Source organism: Microtus pennsylvanicus, chromosome 1 (genome assembly GCF_037038515.1).
Source record: "Microtus pennsylvanicus isolate mMicPen1 chromosome 1, mMicPen1.hap1, whole genome shotgun sequence".
NCBI lineage: Eukaryota > Metazoa > Chordata > Mammalia > Rodentia > Cricetidae > Microtus > Microtus pennsylvanicus.
This window is the reverse complement of record NC_134579.1, coordinates 200,680,288-200,707,003: the sequence shown is the minus strand read 5'-3', so window position 1 is coordinate 200,707,003 and position 26,716 is coordinate 200,680,288. Positions and strand designations below refer to the sequence as shown.

The window sequence follows — 26,716 nt, the reverse complement described above, 5'->3', positions numbered from 1 at the left end:
ATCTTAAATTAGCCCATTTCTATTCATCTGTGTGTTGCCACATGATTCATGGCTTTTATCTCTGCGTCCAGCTGACAACTCCTCCTTTCTTCTTCCCAGAGCTCTCTCTGTTCAGAAGTCCTGCCTAGCTATTGGTGTTTAGCTTTTATTCTGTCAGTCACAATAACACATCTTCACACAGTGTAAAGGACAATTCCACAACATTTCGCCTTTTTGTCTTAAAACGTTCTTAACAGTAAAACTATATACAGTAAGACCAATTATCCGGTAAGAATTACATTTACAATGTCCAGTCCATTTGTATTTGACAAATTTAGAGAAAATATTCCATTGTCTATCTTGTCTTGATGAGTCCAAATTTTATACTTAAATCATTTTCTATATTATAACTTGTATTGCCATCTTAATACTGTCTTTTTAGGCCTTAAATCATTTTCTTAGTGTAACATGAATGGGGCCTGCTTGTTGGGGTTTCTGTCCCTCCCAGCTGGCAAGCCCCAAGGAAAATCACACAGAGATCTCTAAAAGTTATAAAGCTGATTGGCCCATTAGGTCAGGTGACTTATTAGCTCTTGTTGCTTATATTAACCCATTTTTCTGATCTATGTTAGCCATGTGGCTCAGTACCTTTTTCAGTGGGGCCTATCACATCCTGCTGCTTCGGTGGTCTGGGCAGGAGTGGGAGGAATCAACTTCCTCCTTCCCAGAATTCTCCTGCTCTCATTGCATCATTTCTTCTTCCTGTCTTGTTTTCCTACCTATACTTCCTGCCTGGCTAATCAGTGTTTATTTAAAACATGATTGACGGAATACATACAATTTTCCCGCACCATCTTAGGTAAACTATTCAAACTTTTGCCTTTCAACAATATAAAATTATATCTCTTATATTTCTTTTCCTAATTTGGTAACAAAGAGAACTGTAAACCTATAAATACCTAATCTTCATTCTCCATCAGAGACCCAAGAAGAATAAAATATTACCTGAGTAAACAGGAAGTACAGAGTAGACAATTTCCAAAACTAAGAAACAATAGACATCTGGTTGCCTGGACAGTCACCCCAAGGTTCCTTTGTAATTTTAGGCCTATGGGCCTAAAATATCTGACAGACTTTTCTCTGAAACAGAAATTATAAGGCCTGTACTCTCTTGTCTTGGCAAAGTTTGACAGTTGCTTTCTTTTGTGTCCTGTTTTTCCAGTTTGAACAGCATACTGTCAGCAGTTGAGACAAGGGCAGTTTCTTACCCAAATGACTAGCTTATGCGATGAACAAAGCAAACTCCATATGGAGGTTCTTTGATGCCCATTGTCTTTATTTGAAGTAAATTGGTGCTGCCAGGAATAGATGTATCTCACTGTCATGAAAAGCCTTACGTTATTAAAACATTTTAAATGCCATATTCTGTAGGTAGGTTTTTGAAATGTTTGAAGATCACTTATCTATCTAGAATATGTATGACTTTGAAAGCATATCTAACAGACTATAAGTTTGATAGCTATAGATGACTATTAACCTGCATTTCTTTACTATGCTAAATAGCTTTCAAAGACTAAAACTTTGCATTACATTTTTAAATAATCTGCATAGAAACAGTACCTTAAACAAGAATAGAAACATATATACAGTAAAACAAAATAACTTTAAATTTGTATCAGTATATAAAAGTCTATACCAATGTAAAATACTCTAGACTAGTGGTTGCTTAAAAGTAGACTCACTTTATATCCCATTATTTCTATACTATTTTCCTTTTTTTCTTTCAGAAATAGATCCCTGAATCTAATCTCCATTTTTAGTTTTTTTTTTACCATGACCAATAAGAACTTGTAACCAACCTCCCTAAATAATGACAAATATCTATAACCCACCAAATGACCAAAAACCACCCCCTTACCATATAGAATAGATGGATAGATCCTACCTTGACACTAATGCTTTCAAAATTTGCAGGCAAAAATCAAAGTAAGTGAGGAGAAACATTATGACAGTGACTTATGTTTTCTATTTTCCGAATGTAAATGTCACAAAAGTAATAACTATTTTAGTTACATGGAACCCAGAGAAATGTGGTGGACTCATTAGAAATACTCAATGGGATGAACTCTACAATTAATTTCATATGCCTTACAGTTTAAGATAACCTGTCTATTATTAAATGCTGCCTGCAGTTACAAACTTTGCTCCCAAACTTAGAAATGTTAATGCCTCAAATTTATATATACCTATTTATTTATGTTTCAAGTCTTTTATATAAAGTTATCCTGTTCCCAATGCCATCATCCTATAAAACTTTTTATGTTTTGGTATAAAATTGTTTTCACTGGGCCAATATTTCAATTTGCGTTTAGAAAAATAGTCACAATACATGTAAACATTATCAAGGAAAGACTACTGACAACAAATCAAATTATGAAATCCTTTTGTTGGCCACACATGCAGACACACACACACAAACACACAGACTCTTCCTCTCTTGGACTAGGGAGTGTCCACCTTGTACCCAAGCAACACAGAAGATTGCAGTGAACTGTGCTTTTGTAATCCTGCTGCCACCACAAGGGGGAATGTCCAATCAATGCCACTGTTTCTCTATTAATATCTGGCTCTTCTGTTTGCCCTTAGTTCTGACACCTTCTTCAGGGAACTGTTCCTATCTCCTTCCTGTTTGTCACATCCTGTCTGCTTTACCTGCCTTTTGTAGGTACTTGTGTAGCATATTTTTGCTTTTTACTATTCAGAGAGCTGTTGAGACCAGATACCAAATATACTTTTTTTTAAAATATTTATTTATTTATTATGTATACAATATTCTGTCTGCATGTATCTCTGCAGGCCAGAAGAGGGCATCAGACCTCATTACAGATGGTTGTGAGCCACCATGTGGTTGCTGGGAATTGAACTCAGGACCTTTGGAAGAGCAGGCAATGCTCTTAACCTCTGAGCCATCTCTCCAGCCCACTTTTGTTTTTTATGTTATTTTTTTTAATACCCTAGCATCTAAAACAATGCCTGGCCTAGAACTGACATTCAACCATAATGTTAGGAGATCCACATAGAAAGGGCAAAGATAGGAGTTTGTTTACTGATTGCGGTAAATATTAGATTAACTTTCACTTTCTTAGTACTTGATGACTTGGAATTGTATGTACTCTAGATTTCTGTTATTTGATTTAATTAGACATTAAATCATAAACTATTACTAACAAAGGAGTGATCTCCCTTTATTTTTCTGATCTGTATCTCTAAACTATACAGGGATGAAGTAGAGCCTTTGCTTCTCTGAGGATTACAGAGAGAGGTCTTCCACAGAGTAAATCGGAGTGCGTTAGTCAGGAACTAGTCTCCTTATATAAAGACAATGTTGAACTTGCATAAAGTTTAGAGCTTGATTTCAGTGTTATAGCCTTATTGGCACATGTTAATTAAACAGTTCTTTCTCATAGGTGGTGGGGAGTCCAAGGAAAATTCAGAAAGAGTTAAGAAAATCAGTGAACAAGGACACAGATTCTGAATACCTGCCATCAAACACTTCTGATGATGATGATGATCCTTATTATTATTACTGTAAGGCCAGGAAAAGCCGTAGTAAATTGAAAAGAAAACCTGTTCTGCTCACTAAGAAGGAAAAGAGGCAGCCTATCAGTCCGGATTCCCATGGTCACTCTCCAGCTCTTGGTGACTCAGCAAATCCTGATCCTGATGTGTCGGAGAGTATACCTGCCTCTGAGAACAAGCAAAACCAAGAAGACAAAGACCGGGTGGGGTCTCCAAAGCCTACTGCTGAAGACTTGGCACATTCTAACACTGCGAGTCCCTGTGAGACCTCTGATTACCGCTTTGAGTGCATATGTGGTGAATTTGACCAGATTGGCCGGAAGCCGAGAGTTCAGTGTCTGAACTGCCACCTGTGGCAGCATGCAAAGTGTGTGAATTACGAGGAGAAGAATCTGAAGGTGAAGCCTTTTTACTGCCCCCACTGCCTCGTTGCAATGGAGCCAGTGTCATCAAGGGCAACTCTGATCATCTCTCCAAGTTCCATTTGCCACCAGTGGGTGGATGAAATCAACCGGCATGTCAGATCATCGTCTCTTCGAGTTTTGGTAAGACAGTGGAGCTAAAGAGGGATAGCATCATGATAGTTTTCATTGTGGTTTTGTTTCTTTTCATGTTCTTATTACTGTTTGTTATTTTATTTGGAGGGAGGGTTGGAGCAGAGTTTCACATAGCCCAGACTAGCTTCAAGGATGACATTGAACTCTGATCATCCTGCCTCTACCTCCCAAGTGCTGGTATTATAGGCATGTGTGCCACACCCAGCTAATTTTATGTATGATTTTACTTTTCTATATATTTTTATTTTCCAAAATTCTTTGTTAATGTTTTTATACTTTTTTTCCCCAGTAATACCTTGACTCGTTAGATAAGCACTCTAGCACTGAGCCACATCACCATCATGTTTTTTTGTATATTCCTAAAATTATTATGATACTAATACTAGCTGTATCAACTTGAGGAGAATATTGAAAAGAAGAAACAGAACAGTAGACTATATTCTTTTCTGATTTCTGAATTTTAGAAGTTGAGAATATGTTAACATAAAAACTTTAAAAATTCTTGATTATCATGATGAAAATGAATTGGTATAGGCATTTGTAATTTCAGAGGAAGATACAGTTCCAGGGTAGCATAGTATAGTTTCAGATGCTCATTCTAACCTGTCACCTTGTAGATCCATAATTCTCTTCTGGAGCCTCAGTTATTTCTTTAGTAGAACAACAACAAAATACCTATTCAGCAGTTATTTTTTGGTGTGTATCATTTTCCAGGAACTATACATAATTCTGAAAATGGTCTCTCGCAGGCTTGCTGTGTAAATGAGATTTGCCAAGTACTGACTCATGGTCATTGGGTGTTACTGTTGGCCACATTTCTTCTTCCATGAGAATCGTGTAGATTTTCCATAGTGGGCCACTGTTGTGGGCATAAAAACTTACAATAAATAAAGCATGACTTTTTCCACTAAGTAACTCTGTTTTGTGTGGATGAAATTTTAAGTCTTAGCTCCTTCAGTTTTGAGCAAGTCATTGTTTCCTCTGTGTGGGATAGGAGTAGCACATAACAGTTTTGCAGTTTGGAGACAATGCTTTGTGTAGCTCTGAAACAGAAAGAGTACTTCGTGAATAGTAGCAGTGATTGCTCTACTTTCCCATCTGATCCCACTATATCTCACACTCCTACCAAGTCTATCGTTCTGCCTACATTCTTTGTTCTGTATTCTCACACATGTTGAGTCCACTTAACAACCTGCCTATATTCTTTCCTCTCTTTTTCCATTAGAAAGAACCCTAAGCATTGCTTCAAAATGTAACTGAAACATTAGCTCCTCTGAGTTCACTGTCAGTTGCACAATTGGTCTTTGTAGTGGCATTTCAATTGTATTTTAATAAGTAAAGCTTGCTTGAAGATCTGAGAGTTAAACAGCCCCAGTGGTCAGCCTTAAAGACTAGGTAATGGTAATATACACCTTTAATCCCAGTAGCCACATTTAGTTGCCATAGAAACTGGGCAGTGCATGCCTTTAATCCCAGCCCTAGAATGGATTATAAAACGGGAGGAGACAGCTCTCAGACACAGTCTCATTCTGAGATTCCTGGAGGCAGGATACCATTTTGGACTGAGGTCAAGGTAAGAGCCAGTGGCTGACTTTTTGCTTTTTAGATATTCGGGTTGAACCCCAATTTCTCTCTGAGTTTTTATTAATCGTGCTTTCGTCTTTCCACCAGTGCTGTCACAGTTGCTTTGTAATGTGTCCATTCGCATTGTTTATGTCACTTGGCTCCCACACTAGAGCATAATCTTTCTGGACAGTTGTACAATCTGTCTATAGTATGTGTGGCCAAATGCAAATTTAGAAAGGGCTCAGGTCAGTAGGAATATGAATAAATGAATATTTTTATGACCTTTGCCAAGGTGTTTTTTAATAACTGTTGGTTCTGATTATTTCCCAGGTATATCAAGGAGTGAAGAAAGATGGCTTCTTACAGCCTCATTTTTTGGCAGAACAAGATATAGTTATCATTACCTATGATGTCCTTCGTTCAGAACTAAACTATGTCGATATCCCACATAGCAATAGTGAGGATGGGCGTCGCCTGAGGAACCAGAAGCGCTATATGGCCATTCCTAGTCCCCTCGTAGCGGTGGAGTGGTGGAGAATCTGTCTTGATGAAGCTCAGATGGTTGAATGTCCTACAGTAAAAGTAAGAATCTCTACAGCATCTTTTGAGTGCTGATGATGGAAGGAAGAATGTGAATAGTTCAGTAGTTGTTTAACCCATACTACCGATACCGTTTGAACACTCTTTTTTTTGGTTTTTCGAGACAGGGTTTCTCTGTAGCTTTGGTGCCCATCCTAGAACTAGCTCTTGTAGACCAGGCTGGTCTCAAACTCACAGAGATCCGCCTGCCTCTGCCTCCTGAGTGCTGGGATTAAAGGCTTGCGCCACCACCGCCCGGCTTGAACACTGTTATGTTGCTATACACTCCTGTGTTATGAACTACTTAATCTTTTGAAATTAATTCTCTGAATGATGCTTCTCTATGGAATACTTGGAAACTTGAATGTCAATGTGTATATGACAGTGTTCAAAGCAAGCTATGCTTTGGGGCTTCTAAATTATTTCAACTAACTAGGAGACTTATCATATGACTTCAGAAAATGACCCTTATGGTATAGAATTATATTATATGTATCTGTGTATGTATGTGTATGTCTCAGGCCTTTCTCTGCGACTCTCCACACTATTGCTTAAGATGGTCTTTCACTAGACCTGGAGCCTGCTGATTTAAGTAAACTGGCTGGCATAGCCCCAAGGATCCTCCTGCCCTTCCTTTCCCTGGTGCTAAGATTTAACCCTTATGCACATTGCTTCTTACTTTGTTGCCGGGGATCCAACCTGAGGTCCTTGATTGTGTAGCAAATACTTTGATGAATGAGCCATCTTCCCTGTCCCGTATTATTTTTCTTTATTCTGTCTCCAGTGATCAGTCTGAAACCTGGACTGAATTGATGAATCATACCTCATCATACAGAAGCTTACTCCTCTAGGAAGGCCTGGTGAAGGGATTGTATTCATTCAGGATATCTTTTTCTTCTCTACATGCTTGAAATATCCCTTCATCTCAGGGTTGCTCATAGTGAGCGCTTACTAATGGGAACCACTGTGTTGGGTAATGGCTAATTGAGTATGACATTCAGCAGTGAATGTGATAACTATTAAATAAAAGCAGATGTATCTTAACTGAAATGCACCTGTTAGTAGGTATTTTCATGAGAAAATGTGTGACTGATTTCTGTGTTTTATTTCAAATTTTTCTTTGGTTAGGCTGCAGAAATGGCCCAGCGTTTGAGTGGGATTAATCGGTGGTGCATCAGCGGCACTCCAGTGCAGAGAGGATTGGAGGGTAATGCAGACTTCACACAGTCCCTATACTTGAACTGCTTATTTGTTTGGGGGGAAATACTGCTAGCCTTAATGTTTTTCAAAATCTTTATTTAGTTAAGTATTTGTGTACTTAAAGTTTGCTCCTACTAGTTAAAGCATTTATCTTATTATGTTGAGTTTGGGTGGTATCTTCAGAAACACGAGGACAGATATGTAGTGAGCACTCCCATTGCTTTAAATTGACCAAACATTGTACCCATTCCACACTGTGTGTGTGTGTGTGTGTGTGTGTGTGTGTGTGTGTGTCTCAAGTCAGCCTGAGTTCAAAGAACAAACTTTAGAGCTTGAGAAAGGAAAGCATGAGGGAGAAAAAAATCAAATTTCAGAATAAGAGATACTGAAGAAAGATGTGGCCAGATTGAGATTTGCAACGCTGTTCAGTGATTAGCAGAGGAAAGGGTTCTCCAGCTAAAGTACGGAGAAACCATGTGCATGCCGAGACTCAATAGATAAGTATAGAGAAAGTCAAAATGGACCTTTTAGACCATAATAGAGTGTTTTTTATATTCTCATGAAAAGTTGGGAGCTGTTAAAAGAATTTAGACACAATGTTTTACTCTCATCTTGTAGATAAATTTATATTTCAGAAGATCACTCATTGTAATGTGGGAAATGATTTATCAGAAAACAAAGTATATACTAGGATATCAGATGATTGCCTCCAAGGACTGATGGAGGCATGCAGGGCCATCATTAGGGTTCTAGACTAGAGTTATCTTAGAGAAATAGAAAAAGTGGATGAGGAAACTTAACAAGGGATGATGTTTTGACACATTACTGACTCATATATTTCTCTGTAAATACTAGAGGAAAACATCTTTGGGAAAGAATATTAATTTGTCTTAGGCAGATATAATTTGAGGGTCTTAAGACCTCAGTGAAGTAGAATATAAATAGCTATACTGATGTAATCTGAACTATAAATCTGATTCCTGCAGATAAGCGTTTGTTACTAATTCCCATGTACTATGAGGGTCACTTAATTCCGCTACCTAGGAGGCCCTGTCTAACAAAATAAGTAATTTCAACTAATGTGTCTGTCATCTTCATATGACGTTATAGGAGGTTGTGGTTTTTACATTTTTATGTTTTTATAGTTTCTTTAGAGTCTTACACAGTGTGTCTTGATCATATTCACCTGCCTCCCCGAATTCTTCCCCAGTTCACTCACCAGACCTGCTTGTGCTGCCTATATTTTGGAGTATGTGGTCTTCCACTAGAGGCTCGCCAGGGACTATGCTGTTAAAGAAAACGCCCCCTTTCCCAGCAGCTAACAGTTGCCAGTAGCTCCAGAGCATAGGATGGGACTGTGTTCTCAACTTCCCTCTCCAAGTTGGAACTTCATCTAACATGGAGTCATGGAATTTTAAAAATAATTCTTGCTCATTTTGAAGTAATTATTTACTGTATTTTTTTCAATTAATAATACATAAAAGCATAAAGAAAATTACACTCAGAGCTGAAGAAATAACTCAGTGGTTAAGAGTGGTGATTCATTAAATAAGTTTTTTGTGTATTTCATTATTGTCTTAAGCTTGTTCCCTAGAAATGAAATTAGTAGATCATTGGGAAAGTTAGGTCAGAGCATATTCTCTGTATCGCATGAGATTACCTCATTTTTTTCACACTTTTCTCATTTGACAAGTCTTACTTTGATGCTTGCATCTTAATTAAGCAAATCTTCTGAAGAAGTTTGCACTGCCAGGCTTTTAAGTGCAAGCTGTGATAGTAGTTGTTACATTTTAAGTATCTCAGCAGTTTGAGCAGAAAGTAGATTCTCAGAAGTGTAAACTGATCTGGAATTAAATGTTCAAATTGAAGAGGCTACAAGATGAATTCTTCATACAAGTTCTGTGTGTGTTTGTGGGTCTTTGGGTGATCTTACACAAAAGAGCAATGAAGAAATCCAGAAACAATTATCCCTGCTGTCCTGTACCTTCTCCTTCATAGATCTCTTTGGTCTGGTGGTCTTCCTTGGGATTGAACCTTACTGTGTCAAGCACTGGTGGATTCGACTTCTCTATCGACCATACTGCAAGAAGAATCCTCAGCATCTCTACAGTTTTATTGCCAAGATATTGTGGAGGTCTGCAAAGAAAGATGTCATCGACCAAGTCAGTGTGTCAGCCCTTTACTAAGGAAACTAAGCTTGCATGCAAAATTAAAACTTCAGGTTAAATTGTTCCGTTTTCTAACTTGCCAATACAGATCCAGATTCCCCCTCAGACTGAGGAAATGCATTGGCTTCACTTCTCTCCCGTGGAGAGGCATTTCTATCACCGCCAGCATGAGGTGTGCTGCCAGGATGCCGTGGTAAAGCTCAGAAAGATCTCCGACTGGGCCCTGAAACTGAGCAGCTTGGACAGAAGGACCGTCACCTCCATCCTGTATCCTCTGCTTCGGCTCAGGCAGGCCTGCTGCCATCCACAGGCTGTTCGCGGGGAGTTCTTGCCACTCCAGAAGAGGTTTTACTATCAGTTTCCTTCTCCTGTGGGGTTTATTATGTTGCAATAGTAGGCCATATTTAAGCACTTTGACTCCCAGTTTTATTCAGGGACTTCTGACTAGGTATCAGGTTTTTTGTTTTTTGTTTTAGTTTCATGGTTTTCTTCGTATGGAGCCTCATTTGTGAAAGAGTCATAACAAAAGGATTTTTCTGTGTTTTTGAACATTTCTTTTAAAATATGAATAATTATAGCAGGTTTCTGTGGTTGCATTTTTGGTTTGGAGAGTTCGTTTGGTTTTTAGCCTGTGTTTTTTTGTCCATCCCACCCCTGTGTGCACGCTTTTCAAGCCGGGTTTCTCTGTGTGGGCCTGACTGTCCTGGAACTCACTCTGTAGGCCAGGCTGGCCTTGAACTCAGGGATTCTCTAGTCTCTGCCTCCCAAGTATTTGGATTAAAAGCATGCACCACCACACCTGACAAAATTTTTTGTTCTTGATGTATGTCTAGTTTCCCATATGAGGAAGCAGCTAGATTGACACTAAGTATTTTCTTTATAATTGTGCTAGCTCTATCCTTTGATATGTTCTGTTGTTCCAGAATTTTTTTTGTGGCTTGAACTGCACCTCAAAATCTGGCCTGTTTTTTAGTACCTGGGATTATAAGAAACACTTAGCTTTCAAAGAGCTATAAAGACGATTATATTTGGGGCTTACCTTTGAATGGATTTATAGACAGCTAGAAATGGTAAAAATGATAATTCATATAGTAACCTGAATTGGTAATAGTTTTAAGAATTACAGATTGCTATTGAAACAATTTCATTTAAATGGTAGTTTATGATATCCCTTTAATGGAAATCGTATTTTACTTGACCATTAAAACATCTCTTACTTTTATTTTATAAACTAAAAATTAAATTTACAGTAAAGCATAAATTTAGAGAATTATAGTGATGGGATTGATTCAGACCCAGTCCTGCATTGTGATCCCTGTACTGTTTCAAATGGATCATATTTTACTTTGTTCTTATGAGAGATTTTTCTAGTTCCTTTTTCCCTTGAATAAAGTACAAAAACTTAAAAGAAGGCAGGTCAGGTGAAAGAATACTTGCTGTATTAGTAACAATGAAGTAAAAACAGTAACTGTAAAACTGAAGGTGAAGGAACTGGAGATGGTTCAGCAGTTCAGAACTCTTGCTGCTCTTCCAAAGGACTGAGTGTGGTTCCCATTACCCATGTCAGGTGCTCACCTCGTGTGCGCGGGCACACACACATACAAACATAATGACATACCGTGATAGACACACACATACAAACATAATGACATACCGTGATAGACACACACATACTCAAACTGCTGGTTTGTACAAAAACTATTAAGATTCCTCCACTCTTCTCCGAGGACAGCGTGATTTTCCTGCTGTGATAGTACTTAGGGTTTTGTTTCAGTTTTGAGAGATGTCTCTTCTTTTAGCACCATGACAATGGAAGAGCTGCTGACATCTTTGCAGAAGAAATGTGGAACAGAATGTGAAGAGGCCCACCGGCAACTAGTTTGTGCCCTCAACGGCTTAGCAGGCATCCATATCATTAAAGGTAGAAGGTGATTGCTTTATTATATCTGATTCTTCCAGTACTTTCTGAGGAAGGTTAGGTACAGAGGGATGCTGTCACGCACTGTTGATATGAGTTAAATGGGTTGGGTTATACAGAGAATCCTTACGTAGAACAAGTCAAGAACAGTCAGTGCACATGAACCTTTAGCAAACATCTTTACTTCAGGAAGTTTTGGAAATTAGAAAATTACAATATGAGAAAAAATTTTGTTATAAGATACTTATCTTAGTCTTTTATAGTGAATAATCAGCCAAAACATTTAGAAATAGAAAAACAATTAAATTTTGACACTTTCCTGGAAGTATTTTTCATTGATTTTTTTTTTAAAAATAATAATACTGTAAATTTATTTCTTTTCATATCATGGTGTGTGCCATGTAGATATAGAAAGGAAGATGCAAAATAAAATCTGAAATCTTGCGTATATAACTAAAGTCTCTGTTTCCAAATAAATACAACAAAAATTGATAGACCTGTTAGGAAAATGGGTAGATTTGTAATTGTCAGTACCCCTCAATTACAGAACAAATAGATAACACTTAACCACTAGAACAGAGACTTGACCACTTACTGAACACTGTACCCAGCCAGAGAGAAATATATACTCTTTTCAAGTACGCATCTAGGATATAAAGAAAGTCAATAAACATAAAGATTCAAGTCTTCCAATACTTGTTTTATTACCACAGTGGGATTGAACTCACTATCAAAGACTGGTGAGGGGCCTCAGTGGGTAAAGGTACCTGTTGCCAAGTTTGATGACCCAAGTTCAATTCCTGGTACCCACATTTTGGGACGAGAGAACTCACAAGTTGTCCTCTACCTCCAAGTGTGCACTTTGGCATGCATCCCCTCCTCACTTATAAGTAAATAATTAAAAAATATATATCAATAAAAAATAACTAGAAATACTTAAGATATTTTGGAAGGGAGTAACACTAAATATAAAGAATAATTCAAAAGAGAAGCTGGGAGTGTTTTCAAGAACAAAATATCAAGATGTATAAGGTGCAGTACATCAATAATTAAAGAGAAATTTGAAGCATAAAATAATCAAAAATGTATTTATAGTTGTTCTATTACATTAATCTCTCATGTTGATTTATACATTTAACTTTACCATAGGACTGTGTGCCTAATAAGAAACTCTATACACAGGTCTCAGTACTGTACGCTATCAAGCATTCACTAGAGTTTCTTCTATATAGTCCCTGCTGATGAGAGGAGATCTGCTCATAGTGTTAGAGGTAGGGAGCCTTCTCGTGATAAACAGCATTTCCTCCACACCATCAAGTACCGTGATAGTTCCTAATATACTAATGCATGGTCATAGGGAGAGATTTTACAGCTATTCTCATTTTCATAGTAACAACTTAAAGCATCATTTAAAGGTAGACTGGAGTGGTAGCTTGGTAAAGCCTTGCAAGCAAATGAGTTTGATCCTCTAGGAATACATGTTTAAAAGAACCAGTCTGGGGTGATAATGCACTCTTATAATCCAGCAGCTGGGAGACAGACAGGCCTTCCAGCCTAGCTGCTGGAGAACAAGCCATGATGAGACCCTGTCTCCAAAAATAATGTAGACAGTACCTGAGCAACAGCAGCCACTCCATATTGTCCTTTGGCCTCCACACACATTTGCACACACATGCATATGCATCTCTCTCTCTCTCTCTCTCTCTCTCTCTCTCTCTCTCTCTCTCTCTCTCTCTCTCTCTCTCTCTCTCCCCTTTGGCCTCCACACACATTTGCACACACATGCATATGCATCTCTCTCTCTCTCTCTCTCTCTCTCTCTCTCTCTCTCTCTCTCTCTCACACACACACACACACACACACACACACACACAAACGTACCTGCACACACACATACACCAAAGGAAAATAATTTAGTCAGAGAAATACATACTTTCTGTAGAATACAAAACAGTGTCCTAAGTCTTTAATTAGACTGCTTTATCTGTGCTTTGGCATGGCAGAACCATACTAGGAAGTGTTTCTTCCTTTCCCAGGTGCTTGGGAAAAACTAGGAGCCTCACAAGCTGGGTAGAAGAAGCTCTGAAAGGGCAGTATGACACCTAGCTTCTCCTCTACAGTTGTAACTGGGCTGGCCTCTGACACTCAGGATGTCTGCGTCAGTCCTTTAGATCGCAGTACAGAGTAGCCCTTGCTTTGCCTCCCCAAGGAAGTGTCATTCTACTGTGAAGCAGGGAATCACTGAAAACTTGGGATCCAGCTCTTCTCATGTTCTGGAGTATAGTATGAAGTTAAATCGGAGTCTTAGTAATTTCACCTTGTTTTATTCACAGTAATTAATTTTATTATCAGTAATTAATAATAGGAAAAATCGGGGTTACTTTTGAGTAATATTCCAAATATAGCACTAACAACTTTGAGAAAATCTTTCTTTTGGGACATTGCTAGGCTCAGTAGTTTTTATGAATTAATATTGCATCTACTTTTAACCATCATAGCATCATTTTGCTAAGCATGTCCTGACTGTAGTAGTCTAGGAGTCAGTCTAAATTCCAAAATACCCAGATTTTACAGTCCAAGACTAAACAGACAAACAACTCTGATAAAGAATTTTTTAATTGAACATTTTTATGCCAACTTGGGCAGAGTTAAGCAAAAATTAGGAAAATACGTATCATCTAATATCAGCGTTTTACAGTGTATACTTGAGTAGAGTAATTGTTATTAGAGTTTGTAGATTACTTCACTACCATCGAAGCTGAACTTGTAAAAGTGGGGGAAACACGAGCCAAATAATCCCAAGATGACTCCAAAAAGAGTATTCTAAGGTTTTTCTTTATTAAAGGGGAAAGCTCATGGAACAGGAACGGTGAAGGTGTGAAGCGCAGGAAGAAGAGAGGGGAAAGCTGGGCATGATGGCAGCTTTTCTGGGAACCCAAAAGTCATGTTCCCACCTGCTCCAGCCTTTTGAAGGCCATTGCCTAAAGGAGGTTCCTCATCATACTACACGTGAAAAATACATGTGCTTGCTCTTGAAAATGTGTGAATAATGAATGTGATATCTTCTCGTGATAAACAGCATTTCCTCCACACCATCAAGTACCGTGATAGTTCCTAATATACTAATGCATGGTCATAGGGAGAGATTTTACAGCTATTCATTAAAATCTAACATCCTATCTGAGAAATGATCATTAAAATCTAACATCCTATCTGAGAAATGATCATTCTCCAACTCTAAAAATGGGTCTCTGTATAACCCAGACCAGGCCTTGAATGTGGCTGTGTGGCCTTGGGTTACTCAAACTATGTATTCCTCTTCCCTTTCCCTCAGTCTTCTGAAACAAGTTGGGGTTACAGCCAGAAATGATCTTTTTCTCTCGTCTTTCTTTTTTCTTCTCTCTTCCTTCCTTCCTTCCTTCCTTCCTTCCTTCCTTCCTTCCTTCCTTTCTTTCTTTTTTCGAGACAGGATTTCTTTTGTCTCCTAGCTTTCCTGGAACCTGCTCGCTTTGTAGACCAGGCTGGCCTCTACTGGAGTAGGAGGATCTTCTGTCTATGTATTACTTTCATTGGTCAAATAAAGAAACTGCCTTGGCCTTTTGATAGGACAGCAGCTTAGATAGGTGGAGTAGACAGAACAAAATTTTGGAAGAAAGAAAGCAGAGTCAGGCAGACACCATGACTGTCTGGCCCAAGACGGATATAGGCTAGAATCTTACCAATAAGCCACAGTCATGTGGTGATACACAGATTTATTAAAAATGGGTTAATTAAGATATGAGAGTTAGCCAAGAAGAGGCTAGAGATAATGGGCCAGGCAGTGTTTTAAATGAATACAAGTTTCTGTGTAATTATTTTGGGTTAAGCTAGCCGGGTGGGACTGAACAAGGGGCCCTCGCTATTTGCAACACTCTACCTCATAGAGATCCACCTGTCTGAATGCAGGGATTAAAGACATACATCATCACACCTGGCTTGAAAAGATCTTTTTCTAAATGCATTTTATATTGTGCATAACAGTTTCATGTCTATACGCTATTTTATTCATATAATTGCTTGGTAATTGTGGTATTATCCCATTTTGCTTAAGGAAACACATTCATATGGGTTTAGTTGCCTTCTCAAGACCGTGTTAATGTCTGACTTGGTGCACATGCCTGTTATCCTAGCCCTTGGGAGCCAGAGGCAAGATATCTGCTACAAATCTGAGGTCGGCCTAGTTTGCATGGTGTTCTCCTGATCAGCTGCTCAGATTATGGTCTAAGCTGTGATACTTCCATTAAACTGGAATTTATTAGATGATTGTTCTTTATAAATGGTAGTATAGACACTAATTGTTTCCATATACCTATTGAGTGGCATTTCTGTCTTAGCACTAGGAAGGCTGAAGCAAGAAAATAGGAATTCAAAGTCAGTTGAAGCTAAATAGGGAGATCCTATTTCAAAAAAACAAAAAGCTTTTTTTTTTAGGGTTTTTTTTTTTTTTTTTTTTTTTAGTTTTTCCGAGACAGGGTTTCTCTGTAGCTTTGGAGCCTGTCCTGGCACTAGCTCTTGTAGACCAGGCTGGCCTTGAACTCACAGAGATCCACCTGCCTCTAAAAAATTCACTGTATGAGGATAATTGGATATCACTCTCCATTATATCAGATTACCTTATTTTTATAAAACTAATCTTCTCCCTTATCATATGGAATAGAAATTAGCTGAGTCCTCAGTATTATCAAAGTGTGTGTTTTAGAATGTTTTATAGTATGTATATGGGCATGTGTGTATATGCATACACACATATACATGGACTTATAGATGAGTTTAAAATAGGAAAAGGAGAGAAAGCACATCTATATAGGGAATTGTGGTTATAAATATAACCCTAAGTATTATTAAAACTACTTTAAAGTTGTTTTTATTTTGGTGAAAGAATAGCATGCTTTCTTGGCAAAGAAACAGCAGCATCTTTACACATCTTCACACTGTTTTTGTACTTCATAACTTTTCTGGCATTCAATTTTAGAGTTAACTTGTAATTTAGTTATGAGATTTTCCTCAGGCAACAAATACTAGTAGAAGCTATTATTTAAGACACTAAATTTGACTCTTCTCTCCTTTCCTTCGACATCTTCACCTATAAGCTAGAGACGACCTTATAGACGTTGTGAGGCATGGGTCCCCTCAACATCCACTCCGTCCTGCTTCTGTAGCATACAGGCAGCTGTGGACAGCAAGGAGTGAGCAGAGCTGGACTCCAATAAGGCTGTTTATGGTCATTCTATCTTTCATGTCATAAAACATCATCTTGTGAAGTTCTTTCTGCTGTTTAAAATGTAAAATTAGTAGCTTAGCGTGTAGCTCAGTGGCAGTTGGTTCACTTGCTTGGCATCCTTCAATCTCAGCACCACAAAAAGTAAAAATGTAAAAGCCATTCTTTACTGAGAAATTACATAAAAATGCAGGTCAGATTTAATGCATTGGCCGTTGTTTGGCTGACTGTGTTTCAGTAGATGTTTTTTGAAGTGCTTCCTGTGCATAAACCATGAAGTATAAGCAGAGAAAACCAAATATGCACAAACAGATGTGATGTGTGTAACTAGAAATGGAAGGGTTGCTAAGATCTGTGTTGGTTTCTGCACGTTTTATCTTGTTTTATCCTTGCGATAGGTTTTATTCTAGTCCTGGTGGTCCAGAGCTTACTGTGCAGTGAGGCCCCTTCCTCTTCCCTCATAATGATAACATTACAGACAACTCTTGGTTTTTGAAGTGTTGTTTTTAATATTGTTTTTCTCATTTTTGAGATTATTACATAATTACGCCATCCCCTCCCCATTTTCTCCCTTTAAACCCACTGATACATTTCTTCTTGCTTACTTTCAAAATCATGGCCTCTTTTTTCATTAATAATTGTTACATGCATATATATGTTTATATATATTCATAACTATAACATGTTAGTCTGTATAATGTTACTTGTATGTATATGATTTCAGTGCTGACCATTTGGTACTGGGTAACCAGTTGGTGTGCTCTTCCCTGGGGAAGACTTTCTCCCCGTCTCAGCGTTCCTTAGTTGCCTGTAGTTCTTTGTGTAGGGATGAAGCCTCCAAGTCCTCCCTCCAGTCCACTTTGGTATGCTTTATACTAGGAACAAGTATGTATATCAGTAAAAGTTTGTTACTTTTCTGAGAATTAGATATAGATTGGTCAGAATGTTATAAATACTTATCACTACTGATATCCCAAATTTGTCCTTACTTTTAAGCTATAATGAATGCTAATTGACAATATTTACCTCTAATATGAATTATTATTTTTTATATTTAATCATTTTCAGTATAATCTCAAGGCATTGCAAATATATTTTATTTTAAATATATAATAAAATATAATTTAATAAAATATCCTGTGCAATAAAGGAATGATAATCACCTTTAAAAAAGGTAGAATAATCCTAATTCAAGGTCAGATTCTTTAACCTACAAAAATAATGAGTTATAAGGTTAGGAATAGGGCAGTTGTTCAGTATGTGCAAAAATTCCAGCAGTGAAAAATCAATAATAATAGCCATAATAAGAGTTAGAATTATTCTTTTTCTAGTAGTTTTTTAGATTACAGATAACTGAGTAACTCTGGGAGTGATGTGACTTGTGTCTTTCAATGTGTTCTAACCCCTCAGGCGAGTATGCCTCGGCAGCAGAGCTGTACAGAGAAGTGCTACGCTCCTCCGAGGAGCACAAAGGAAAACTCAAAACCGATTCTCTGCAAGTAAGTGTAGCCTGAAAAGTGTCAATGTGGGTTCAAATTGTTTTAAACAATGTCTTTTCAAAAATGTTAAAATAAAATGTAACAGTGAACTGAGTCCCAATAACGAGATAAAAGCTGTATTCCTTTTTTTTTTATTTATTATACAATATTCTGTCTACTTGTATGCCTGCAGGCCAGAAAAGGGCGCCAGACCTCATTACAGATGGTTGTGAGCCACCATGTGGTTGCTGGGAATTGAACTCAGGACCTTTGGAAGAGCAGGCAATGCTCTTAACCACTGAGCCATCTCTCCAGCCCCTGGTATTCCTTTTTTTAAATGTGCCCCTGGAGTGGTTTATGTATATGATAAAGTTTGAGAATCGCAACTGTTCTTTCTATGTGGGCCTATAGCCTACCCTGGTAGATAGTTGTAATTGTTTGTAATTCAGAGAGTAGGCTAATTTTATAATTTTCCATATGCACATTAACATTTGTTCAAATAACCTTTATCAGAAATAAAAATGAGCTAAAACTAAGATAGTGAAACTGAGTAAAATAATGGTGACCCCTGGTCTTCTAAGTTCTACTTTTAGAAACCTTGTAGGATTTGCATGTTTGAATTATATCACTAGCTGCTCTTTCCCAGCAAATCATAGGTAAGAGTCTAGGTAAGTGAGAAATAAAGGCTCATTCATTAATCTCGGCAAGCTTGGGCTTGTCATTCACAAAGACTTTAGAACTTGCATATCCATGTGATACAGTAGCCGTTTGGAAAAGTGTATAAAGGGGGCAGAAATAGGGCAAAAGTCAACTGAAAGTGTATTTACTTCTGCAAAGGTTAACAAGGCAGGACATGGACCTTAAACGTGTGTATCTCAGGGAACGATGTCTTGTTCTTCAAGAAAGGAAATGAAGAAGAAGAGGGGCAAGAAGATAGTTTGAGTTCCAAATTTCTGAGTTCAAAATCAAAGGATAAGCCATCAGCTTCGTTCTTACTTATCATTAGTTTATGTCTGCTGCCTGGCAAAGTGTTGCTCACTGAATCCTACTCTTTCCAGTCAGGTCAGCAATGCTGTTCTTCTGGGATAAAATACTACACATTTTCCCTTCTAACTACTTATACAAAAATTAATAGGTCATTTTCCACACGCACACAGAGAAGATGAAACACGTATCTCTAGTATCATTTGTACCTTTTTGCCATTAAATCTGCTAGTACTATTCACTTTGTGGTTTAAGGAGCCATGTTGAAAAGACCTAACATTTAAGGTCATGTAGACTCCACAGAGACTTATGCTATAGCTAGTAATCGTAATCTATGCCCAGATAAAGCGAGCTCTGAAAGTCTTATATCACTGGCACCAAATCATATTACCAGAACTCTGTCCTAATCATCTTTTAGCCCTAGCTATCTCCCCAGATAAAAACCACTGTGGTTTCACTTCAGTAATGCTCATTGCCTCTAACCTCTAGCCAGTTGCTGACTATTCATAAGCTCAGTGTGTTCAGATAACAACATCTGTTTTCATTATCTCTGTTTTTGTCATAATACTCTTAAACACTTTCAGACTCATTTTCTAGAAAAAGAAGTTAGTGCAGTCAACCTGTCTACATTACTGTGTGGTCTTGAGTCCTGCAATTTCCTATGTAGACTTTTGCATGTACAATAAAAAAGGAGGTATACCCGTGTACTCGTACTTTGCTGAGTGCATAGCCATACTACAGGAAAATGTACATCCTTAATTGAAGAAAATTCATGTCGTGATTTAAGACCTTTGCTGTTTACTTTCCTCTGGAAAAAACAATGTCATTTTCAGATGAAAAGTATTCAGCAAGAGAGGCTTTGAATTCATGCTCTGTGTGCCACGCAGCAGATGCTGTGGTGTCCACTGCGTTGCATCACAGCATCGCCTTTTGTGTTTATAGAGACTTCATGCCACACATAACTTAATGGAGCTCTTGGCAGCCAAGCACCCAGGGATACCTCCCACCTTAAGAGATGGCAGACTTGAAGAAGAGGTAATCGTTATTTTTTTCATTCTACTTACGAAAGTTTACTTTTTCAAACTTTATATTTCATTTAGGTATTTCTAGTGTATAACATTTAAGTAAATGTAGCCAGCCATGTTTTCCTGTAATTTTGATGTTTCAAACTTTGCAGTGGTGACTTGGAGTGACAGAGAATATTGGACTCCATATTATTTGTTTGTCTGGTGCTCTATTTACTAATGTGTTACTTGGCTTGTATATACTGAATTAATGATTCATGATAGGTCTATAAAGAGTTTGGTAAACAGACAAGTTACATTCTCTTTCTCTCTTTGTTTTATTTCAGAGAGCTCGTGAACTTAAGTTCTCAGTCGCGTTTCTCTCTAGAGCAGTTGTTCTCAAGTTTCCTAATGTTGTGACCCTTTAACACAGTTCGTCATGTTATGGTGACCCCAACCATAAGTTATTTTTATTGCTACTTCATAACTAAATTTGCAACTGTTGTGAGTTGTCACATATTTGTTTTCTGGTGGTCTTAGGTGACCCCTGTAAAAGGGTCCTTTGATGTGCCCCCCATGGGTCATGACCCTTAGGTTGAGAACACTGCTCTAAGCATTTTATTGAAAGGAATGATACTATAAGTTGTTTTACTAGAAATTTCTAATAACTTGCTATACTAATTCTCCCAAGAACTTTTGCTTTTTTTTAAGATCTAAGAGGAAGAACATCAGTAAATTGAAAGAGTAGATATGGTTGAAATATATTGAACCTCAAAGTAAGAGTTTTTATTAGAATCAATAAGATAGAAAATTTGGATTTTGTAAGTACATTAATCCCTTTGTATTTGTTAAAATGAGTAATTTTTGTTGACAAAATTTCATGGATTTTAGTATACAAAATGATGTTTGATGTATACAGATATTGTAGAGTGGCTAACTAAACATAATCTCTCCCCATTACCTCATATACTTAATTTTTATAGTGAAAATATTTAAAATCTATTCTCAATAGTATAGTGTGGCTGTAGTCATTGGTGTATAGTCCTCTGACCAGTATCCCCTCAATCTGTAGTCCCTAGCTGCAGTGTTTCTTTGGGACTAAATGGCTGTGGGATCAGGCGGGACAGAAATCTCTGTCAACACCTAGCAACCTCCATTCTCTTCATCTAAGTGAGGTCATGCATAATTTATCTTTAATGTCGGTTGTTTTATTTAGTTTGTACTCTATGTTTACCTGTGCTGTTACAAATAACAAGAAATTATCCTTTTTTGAAAGCTAAACACTATACCACTGTGTGTATGTGCACACCTGTATGTGTGTTTATTGCTTTTTCTTTTCATTTATATATGTTTGTGATGTACATGCATGTATGCATGCTCTCATTTGTGTGTACATGTGTATGCATGAATATGGAGGCATAAGATTGATGTCAGGAGTCATTCTTAATAGAGCTACTAGTGCCAGCCATTTTGCTCAGAAGATCCCGCCTTTCCATCTTCCAGGGCTGGAGCTAAGGCGAGCTGCTCTTCTGGCTTGTGCGGCATGCCCTGTGACTACTGAGCCATCTCCATTAGCTTCAAATAGCATATTATGTTTATGAATTATTTGATCACTACCCTTTTATTCATGGTAGTATTGGTCTACTCAGACTGTCATAAGAACACTACAGGCTAGGGGCTTAAAAAATAAATATTTCTTACAGTTCTAGAGTTTGAAATCCAGAATTAATGTGTACTTCCTCAAGTCTATGTGTTTAATGTCTCTTTCTGCTCCTCTCTCTGATTTAGATGCTGCTGTCTTCTTATGTGGCCTGTGTTTTGTGCTTGTACATCCCTGGTGTTTCTTTTCTCATAAGGACTATACTAGGGCACTATTCATATGGCCTTTAACCTTAGTTACCTTCTTACAGGTCCCATCTCCAAGTGCAGTCGCACTGAGGGTCAGAACTTCTGCACATAAATTTTAGAGGATCAGGCTCAGTTTCTAACACTTTCATTACTGTATATTCAAGAATTATTTTTAAACTACAGCAATTTTTTAAGCTTGTCCAAAGTATTTTATTTTGTATTATTTTATTTTGTAACGGAAGAGGCAGGATTATCAGAGCAGTTGTTCTCAAGTTATTCAGTAGTGTACAAACAAAAATATTCAAAGAACAAAATATAAATAATAATTTTATTTTTGCAGAAACTTGGTGCTTCCAAATATCACCACTTACACTCTTTTATCACATTTCAAATGTTTTCGTGTTTCAAATTTTTCAACTTATCACAGCATAAGACTTTTAGACATAAAGCAAAGAAAAAAACAAACCCCAGAGAACCTAGACAACAAAGAAGTTCCTAAGAGAGACATACATGGATCTAATCTACATGGGAAGTGGAAAAAGACAAGATATCCTAAGTAAACTGGAAGCAAAGGGAGGGGAGGGGAGAAAAATATATAGCTCAATAAAAACAATAAATAAAAGAAAAAAAACTACAGTTCTTTAAAGGCATTGCCACAACTAAATCAGAGAAGTAATTCTATATTTTTTGCCTCATTTGTAAGATATTAATTTTTTTTATCCTATAAGGGATAAACCTTTAGGAGTATAATCTTTTGTGGCTTGGACATACCAGTTTTGTTCTTTTTATTGTATATCTTAGAAATTTCTAGAACAACTATATTTTATTTTTTACAGCATGGAATTTTATTTATGAATCACGGAACTTTAAATGTATGGAGTGACCACATTAGTACTGAAACATCATACTAAATTATGTTCAAACCCTCAAATAAAAGTTTATATCGATTCTGTTTCAACACAGGCCAAGCAGCTTCGAGAGCACTATATGAGCAAGTGTAACACAGAAGTTGCTGAAGCCCAGCAAGCTTTGCAGCCTGTGCAGCAGTCCATCCGGGAGCTCCAGAGGAAGGTACCGATGTGTGGGCTTCTTTCTTGTGCTTGTCCCCAGGTAGCAGTTTGAATCTATTTTGTTTGGGAAAATTCTTGAACTTCTTGTTCCTTTCTGAATTCTTAGCACCTTGTTGAGTGCCTGTATTATAATACAGATGTCTTAGTTACTTTTCGCGACTCATCAGAACTCCATGACCAGGGCAACTTATAAGAAAAGTGTTTATTTGGGTTTATGGTTTCAGAGATTGAGGAGTCCATGGAGGCCAAAACAACTGAGAGTTCATGTCTTGATCCACAAGCATGAGGCAGAGAGAATATACTGGGAATGGAGTGAGTTTTTTGAAACTCAAAGCCATCCCCTTGTGACAGACCTGCTCCAACAAAGCCACACCTCCTAATCCTTAACAAATACTTCTACCAAGTGGGAACCAAGAATTCAAATATAATAGCTAGTGAGGGCATCTCATTAAAACCACTACAATAAGTTTATTAGTAATTAATAGTGTGTGTTCTAGAGTGGACAGATAGGTGGATGAGTCAACTATTTTAAGGTTCAGTTTTCTTTCTTTTTATTTTTGATTTTTCAAGACAGAGTTTCTCTGTAACTTAGGAACCTGTCCTCGAACTAGCTCTTGTAGACCAGGCTAGCCTCGAACTCACAGAGATCCACCTGCCTCTGCCTCCCAAGTACTGGGATTAAAGGCATGCACCAATACCACCCGGCTAAGGTTCAGTTTTATTTTTTTAAATTCTAGTGGATTCCTTTTATGTTGGGTAAATAATAGTTTGTCCTTTGGAGAAAGTACAAAGGCTTCTATAATTTTCTTCTGATCTTAGCTATGGCTTTCTCCACATTTAGAATCCCCAGTTTTAACCTTACAGACCAGATGCCTTTTATCCTTTCTAAAATAATCTAAGACGAGACAACACAAACAAATTGTCTTCTACTTAGAATTTTTTATTAGTTGTTCCATGTGTTCCTAATTCATTAATTATTTAGTGCCCAGTCATAATTTTGCTTTTATTCAGTAGAATTTAATTCGATACTCATTGGTTAGATATACCTTTGTTGACTGTGTTGCCCTATACCCTTAGAGAGGCCTGAATTTTCTTCTTGGTAAAATACTTTTTAATACAGCTTTGATACACAAGTTTTATATAAAGTCTTGTTCATCTACAGTATTCCAAAGAGCAAACTCTTTTGTTATGAATACAAAAGAGATATTTGCCCAATATATTTAGAGTTTGTGTGTCTTTCTGTGTGATGTAGATATATACAGTATACACACATTTATCTGTTGTTATCCTTTGAGAACAGAACTTAATGGGTTTTTTTTGGGTTTTTTTTTTTTTAGTTCTTCACATCACTTTTCTCAGTAAATGCTAAATATATGTAGTAATTGGTCAGTTTTGGCATTTTTTTTTTTCCAGATTCATTCTAATTCTCCTTGGTGGCTGAATGTAATCCACAGAGCAGTGGAATTATCTGTTGATGAGGAACTTGTTCAGCGGGTGCGAAATGAAATAAGTAGTAACTACAAGCAACAAACTGACAAGCTCTCTATGTCAGAGAAGTAAGAAAACAGTGCAAAACAGAATCACTGTTTAGACCATTTAGTATCAGGAGGTGCAGTTCAGTGTCCCATCATGTACTTAGGATTTGTTGTGTATTTTCAACAAAAATATTAGATATTATATCTAAAACACAGACCTTTTTTCCCGATGGTCATCATTTGAAACCTTTTAGAGCCTTCGGGGTCTGTTCTTGGTTGCTGTTGTTTCATACTCCTTCTGAGTAGCTCTGCCCTGAACTCATTGTGTGGACCAGGCTGTCCTCCAACTGGAAGATCCAGCTGACTCTGCCTTTCTGTGCTGGGATTAAAAACTTGGCACCACTGCATCTGGCTTAATTACATTTTTATAAGATGTGTCCGTTTTTCCTCTCAATTTTGTTTAATCCTGTAGTCTACATTCTCTAAATAGGGAAAGAATGTCAGAAGATATAATTTATAGTGTTCCAGCCTTTAAAAGCTAGAATGTATATTAGTCCTGATCTTTGAAAGATACTATCAGCACTATTTTAGTTCCCAAAAATAGAATCATCAAACTCTTTGGCATTTAATTAAACCTTGGGTACTAGTAGATACCACTGGGCACACTCTGAAAGGAAGTGTCAGCAGAGTGTGTGAGTTTATTCATTTATTTAACACTGTGACAAACATTTTCTGGAGAAACTGACTTGTTCCTTTTTTTGTGTTGTGTGCTGTGCTGGTGATGGGAATAAGGTTCCGTGACTGCAGAGGTCTTCAGTTCTTACTCACAACACAAATGGAAGAGCTCAGTAAGTTCCAGAAGCTCGTGAGAGAGGCTGTGAAGAAGCTGGAGCGACCTCCATCCCGTGATGTGATTGAGTCTGCCACAGTCTGCCACCTGCGACCAGCTAGACTCCCTCTCAACTGGTGGGTGGTGGGGTCATGCAGGTTACACCATCTTCTAGGAAGTCACATTTGGTCTGAGGCTAAAAACAGTTGCTCATGAATTGAACCATTTTCTCTTAATTCAGACAGGTGTAGATACGTATTTTTTAAAAAAAGCAAATCAAGGATTATATGCTTGATAACCATTCTTTGTTAGAAAAATAAAATACAAAATGTTAAGCTTTTTTTAAGAAATTATCTTATTGCTGGTCGAATTTGTGAATATTTCTCTGATAATCTCTTTCAGCTGCATCTTTTGTAAAGCCGATGAATTGTTCACAGAGTATGAATCAAAACTATTTTCTAACACGTAAGTTCACTGAGGGTTGAATGTCTGATTATGTGACTGTATTTTCTGTTATGACCTTTGTTATATTTTTCCTGTATAAAATCAATTTAATGATTATTTGGCATCTAACATGCCCATTTTTTCTTTAGAAGTTACTCCTAAATGTTCATGAGGGACAGTCTGTAATTATCGCAAATATGAAGCAATTGAGAGTAGTAGTAAGATCTCAGGATCAATAGTCTGATGGATTTGAACTCAAATCCCTGTCCACTGACAAGGACAAACTATTTCTCTGACCCTCGTGAAGTAAAGGTAATAACTAACCTTACATAATTTTTAAGTATTAAGTAAGGAAATATATATAAAACTATTTATCAAAGTGCTTAGTGTATAGTAAGTACCCAATAAAAAATTAGTGACAGTTGTTATTTTCTTCATCAGAGACCTTGTTGTGTGTTAGGCGTGTAGACAAGTCTATGCTCTGATTGTGGCCTGTGCTTGGTTGCCATTTTGTCTCTTCTTTATTTTTTAATGGCTGGTAATGATTGTAGCTCAGAATTCTCAGAATGTGACTTATAGAATGAAATTTAGAGATTCATTTTTTGGTAGTGTTGTTGTTAGGTGGTTTTATTTGTTTATTTGCTATTATCCTGGATTGTGCTCATGAAACACTAGGCAAAACACATACACCTGTAATCTAACCTTTGAAAGTTGAAGGAAGGACAATCAGGAGTTCAAGGCCAGCCTCTGCTATGTAGGAATGTGAGACCCTGTCTCAAAA

At 37.4% G+C, this 26,716-nt stretch overlaps 1 protein-coding gene across 5 annotated transcripts in view; it reads left to right on the top strand.

Annotated features, from left to right (window-relative positions):
• The window catches only part of Shprh (SNF2 histone linker PHD RING helicase), a 72,928-nt gene that overhangs the window by 13,584 nt on the left and 32,628 nt on the right, over positions 1 to 26,716 (top strand). For all 5 annotated transcript variants that reach the window (XM_075948975.1, XM_075948967.1, XM_075949004.1 and 2 more), the window contains 12 exons: positions 3,447 to 4,103; positions 6,012 to 6,263; positions 7,389 to 7,467; positions 9,459 to 9,622; positions 9,717 to 9,973; positions 11,428 to 11,549; positions 18,214 to 18,302; positions 20,208 to 20,300; positions 23,081 to 23,188; positions 24,601 to 24,743; positions 25,455 to 25,628; positions 25,894 to 25,956. In XM_075948975.1, coding sequence (XP_075805090.1) covers positions 3,447 to 4,103; positions 6,012 to 6,263; positions 7,389 to 7,467; positions 9,459 to 9,622; positions 9,717 to 9,973; positions 11,428 to 11,549; positions 18,214 to 18,302; positions 20,208 to 20,300; positions 23,081 to 23,188; positions 24,601 to 24,743; positions 25,455 to 25,628; positions 25,894 to 25,956 — 2,201 coding nt within the window. The remainder of the gene's footprint in view (positions 1 to 3,446; positions 4,104 to 6,011; positions 6,264 to 7,388; positions 7,468 to 9,458; positions 9,623 to 9,716; positions 9,974 to 11,427; positions 11,550 to 18,213; positions 18,303 to 20,207; positions 20,301 to 23,080; positions 23,189 to 24,600; positions 24,744 to 25,454; positions 25,629 to 25,893; positions 25,957 to 26,716) is intronic.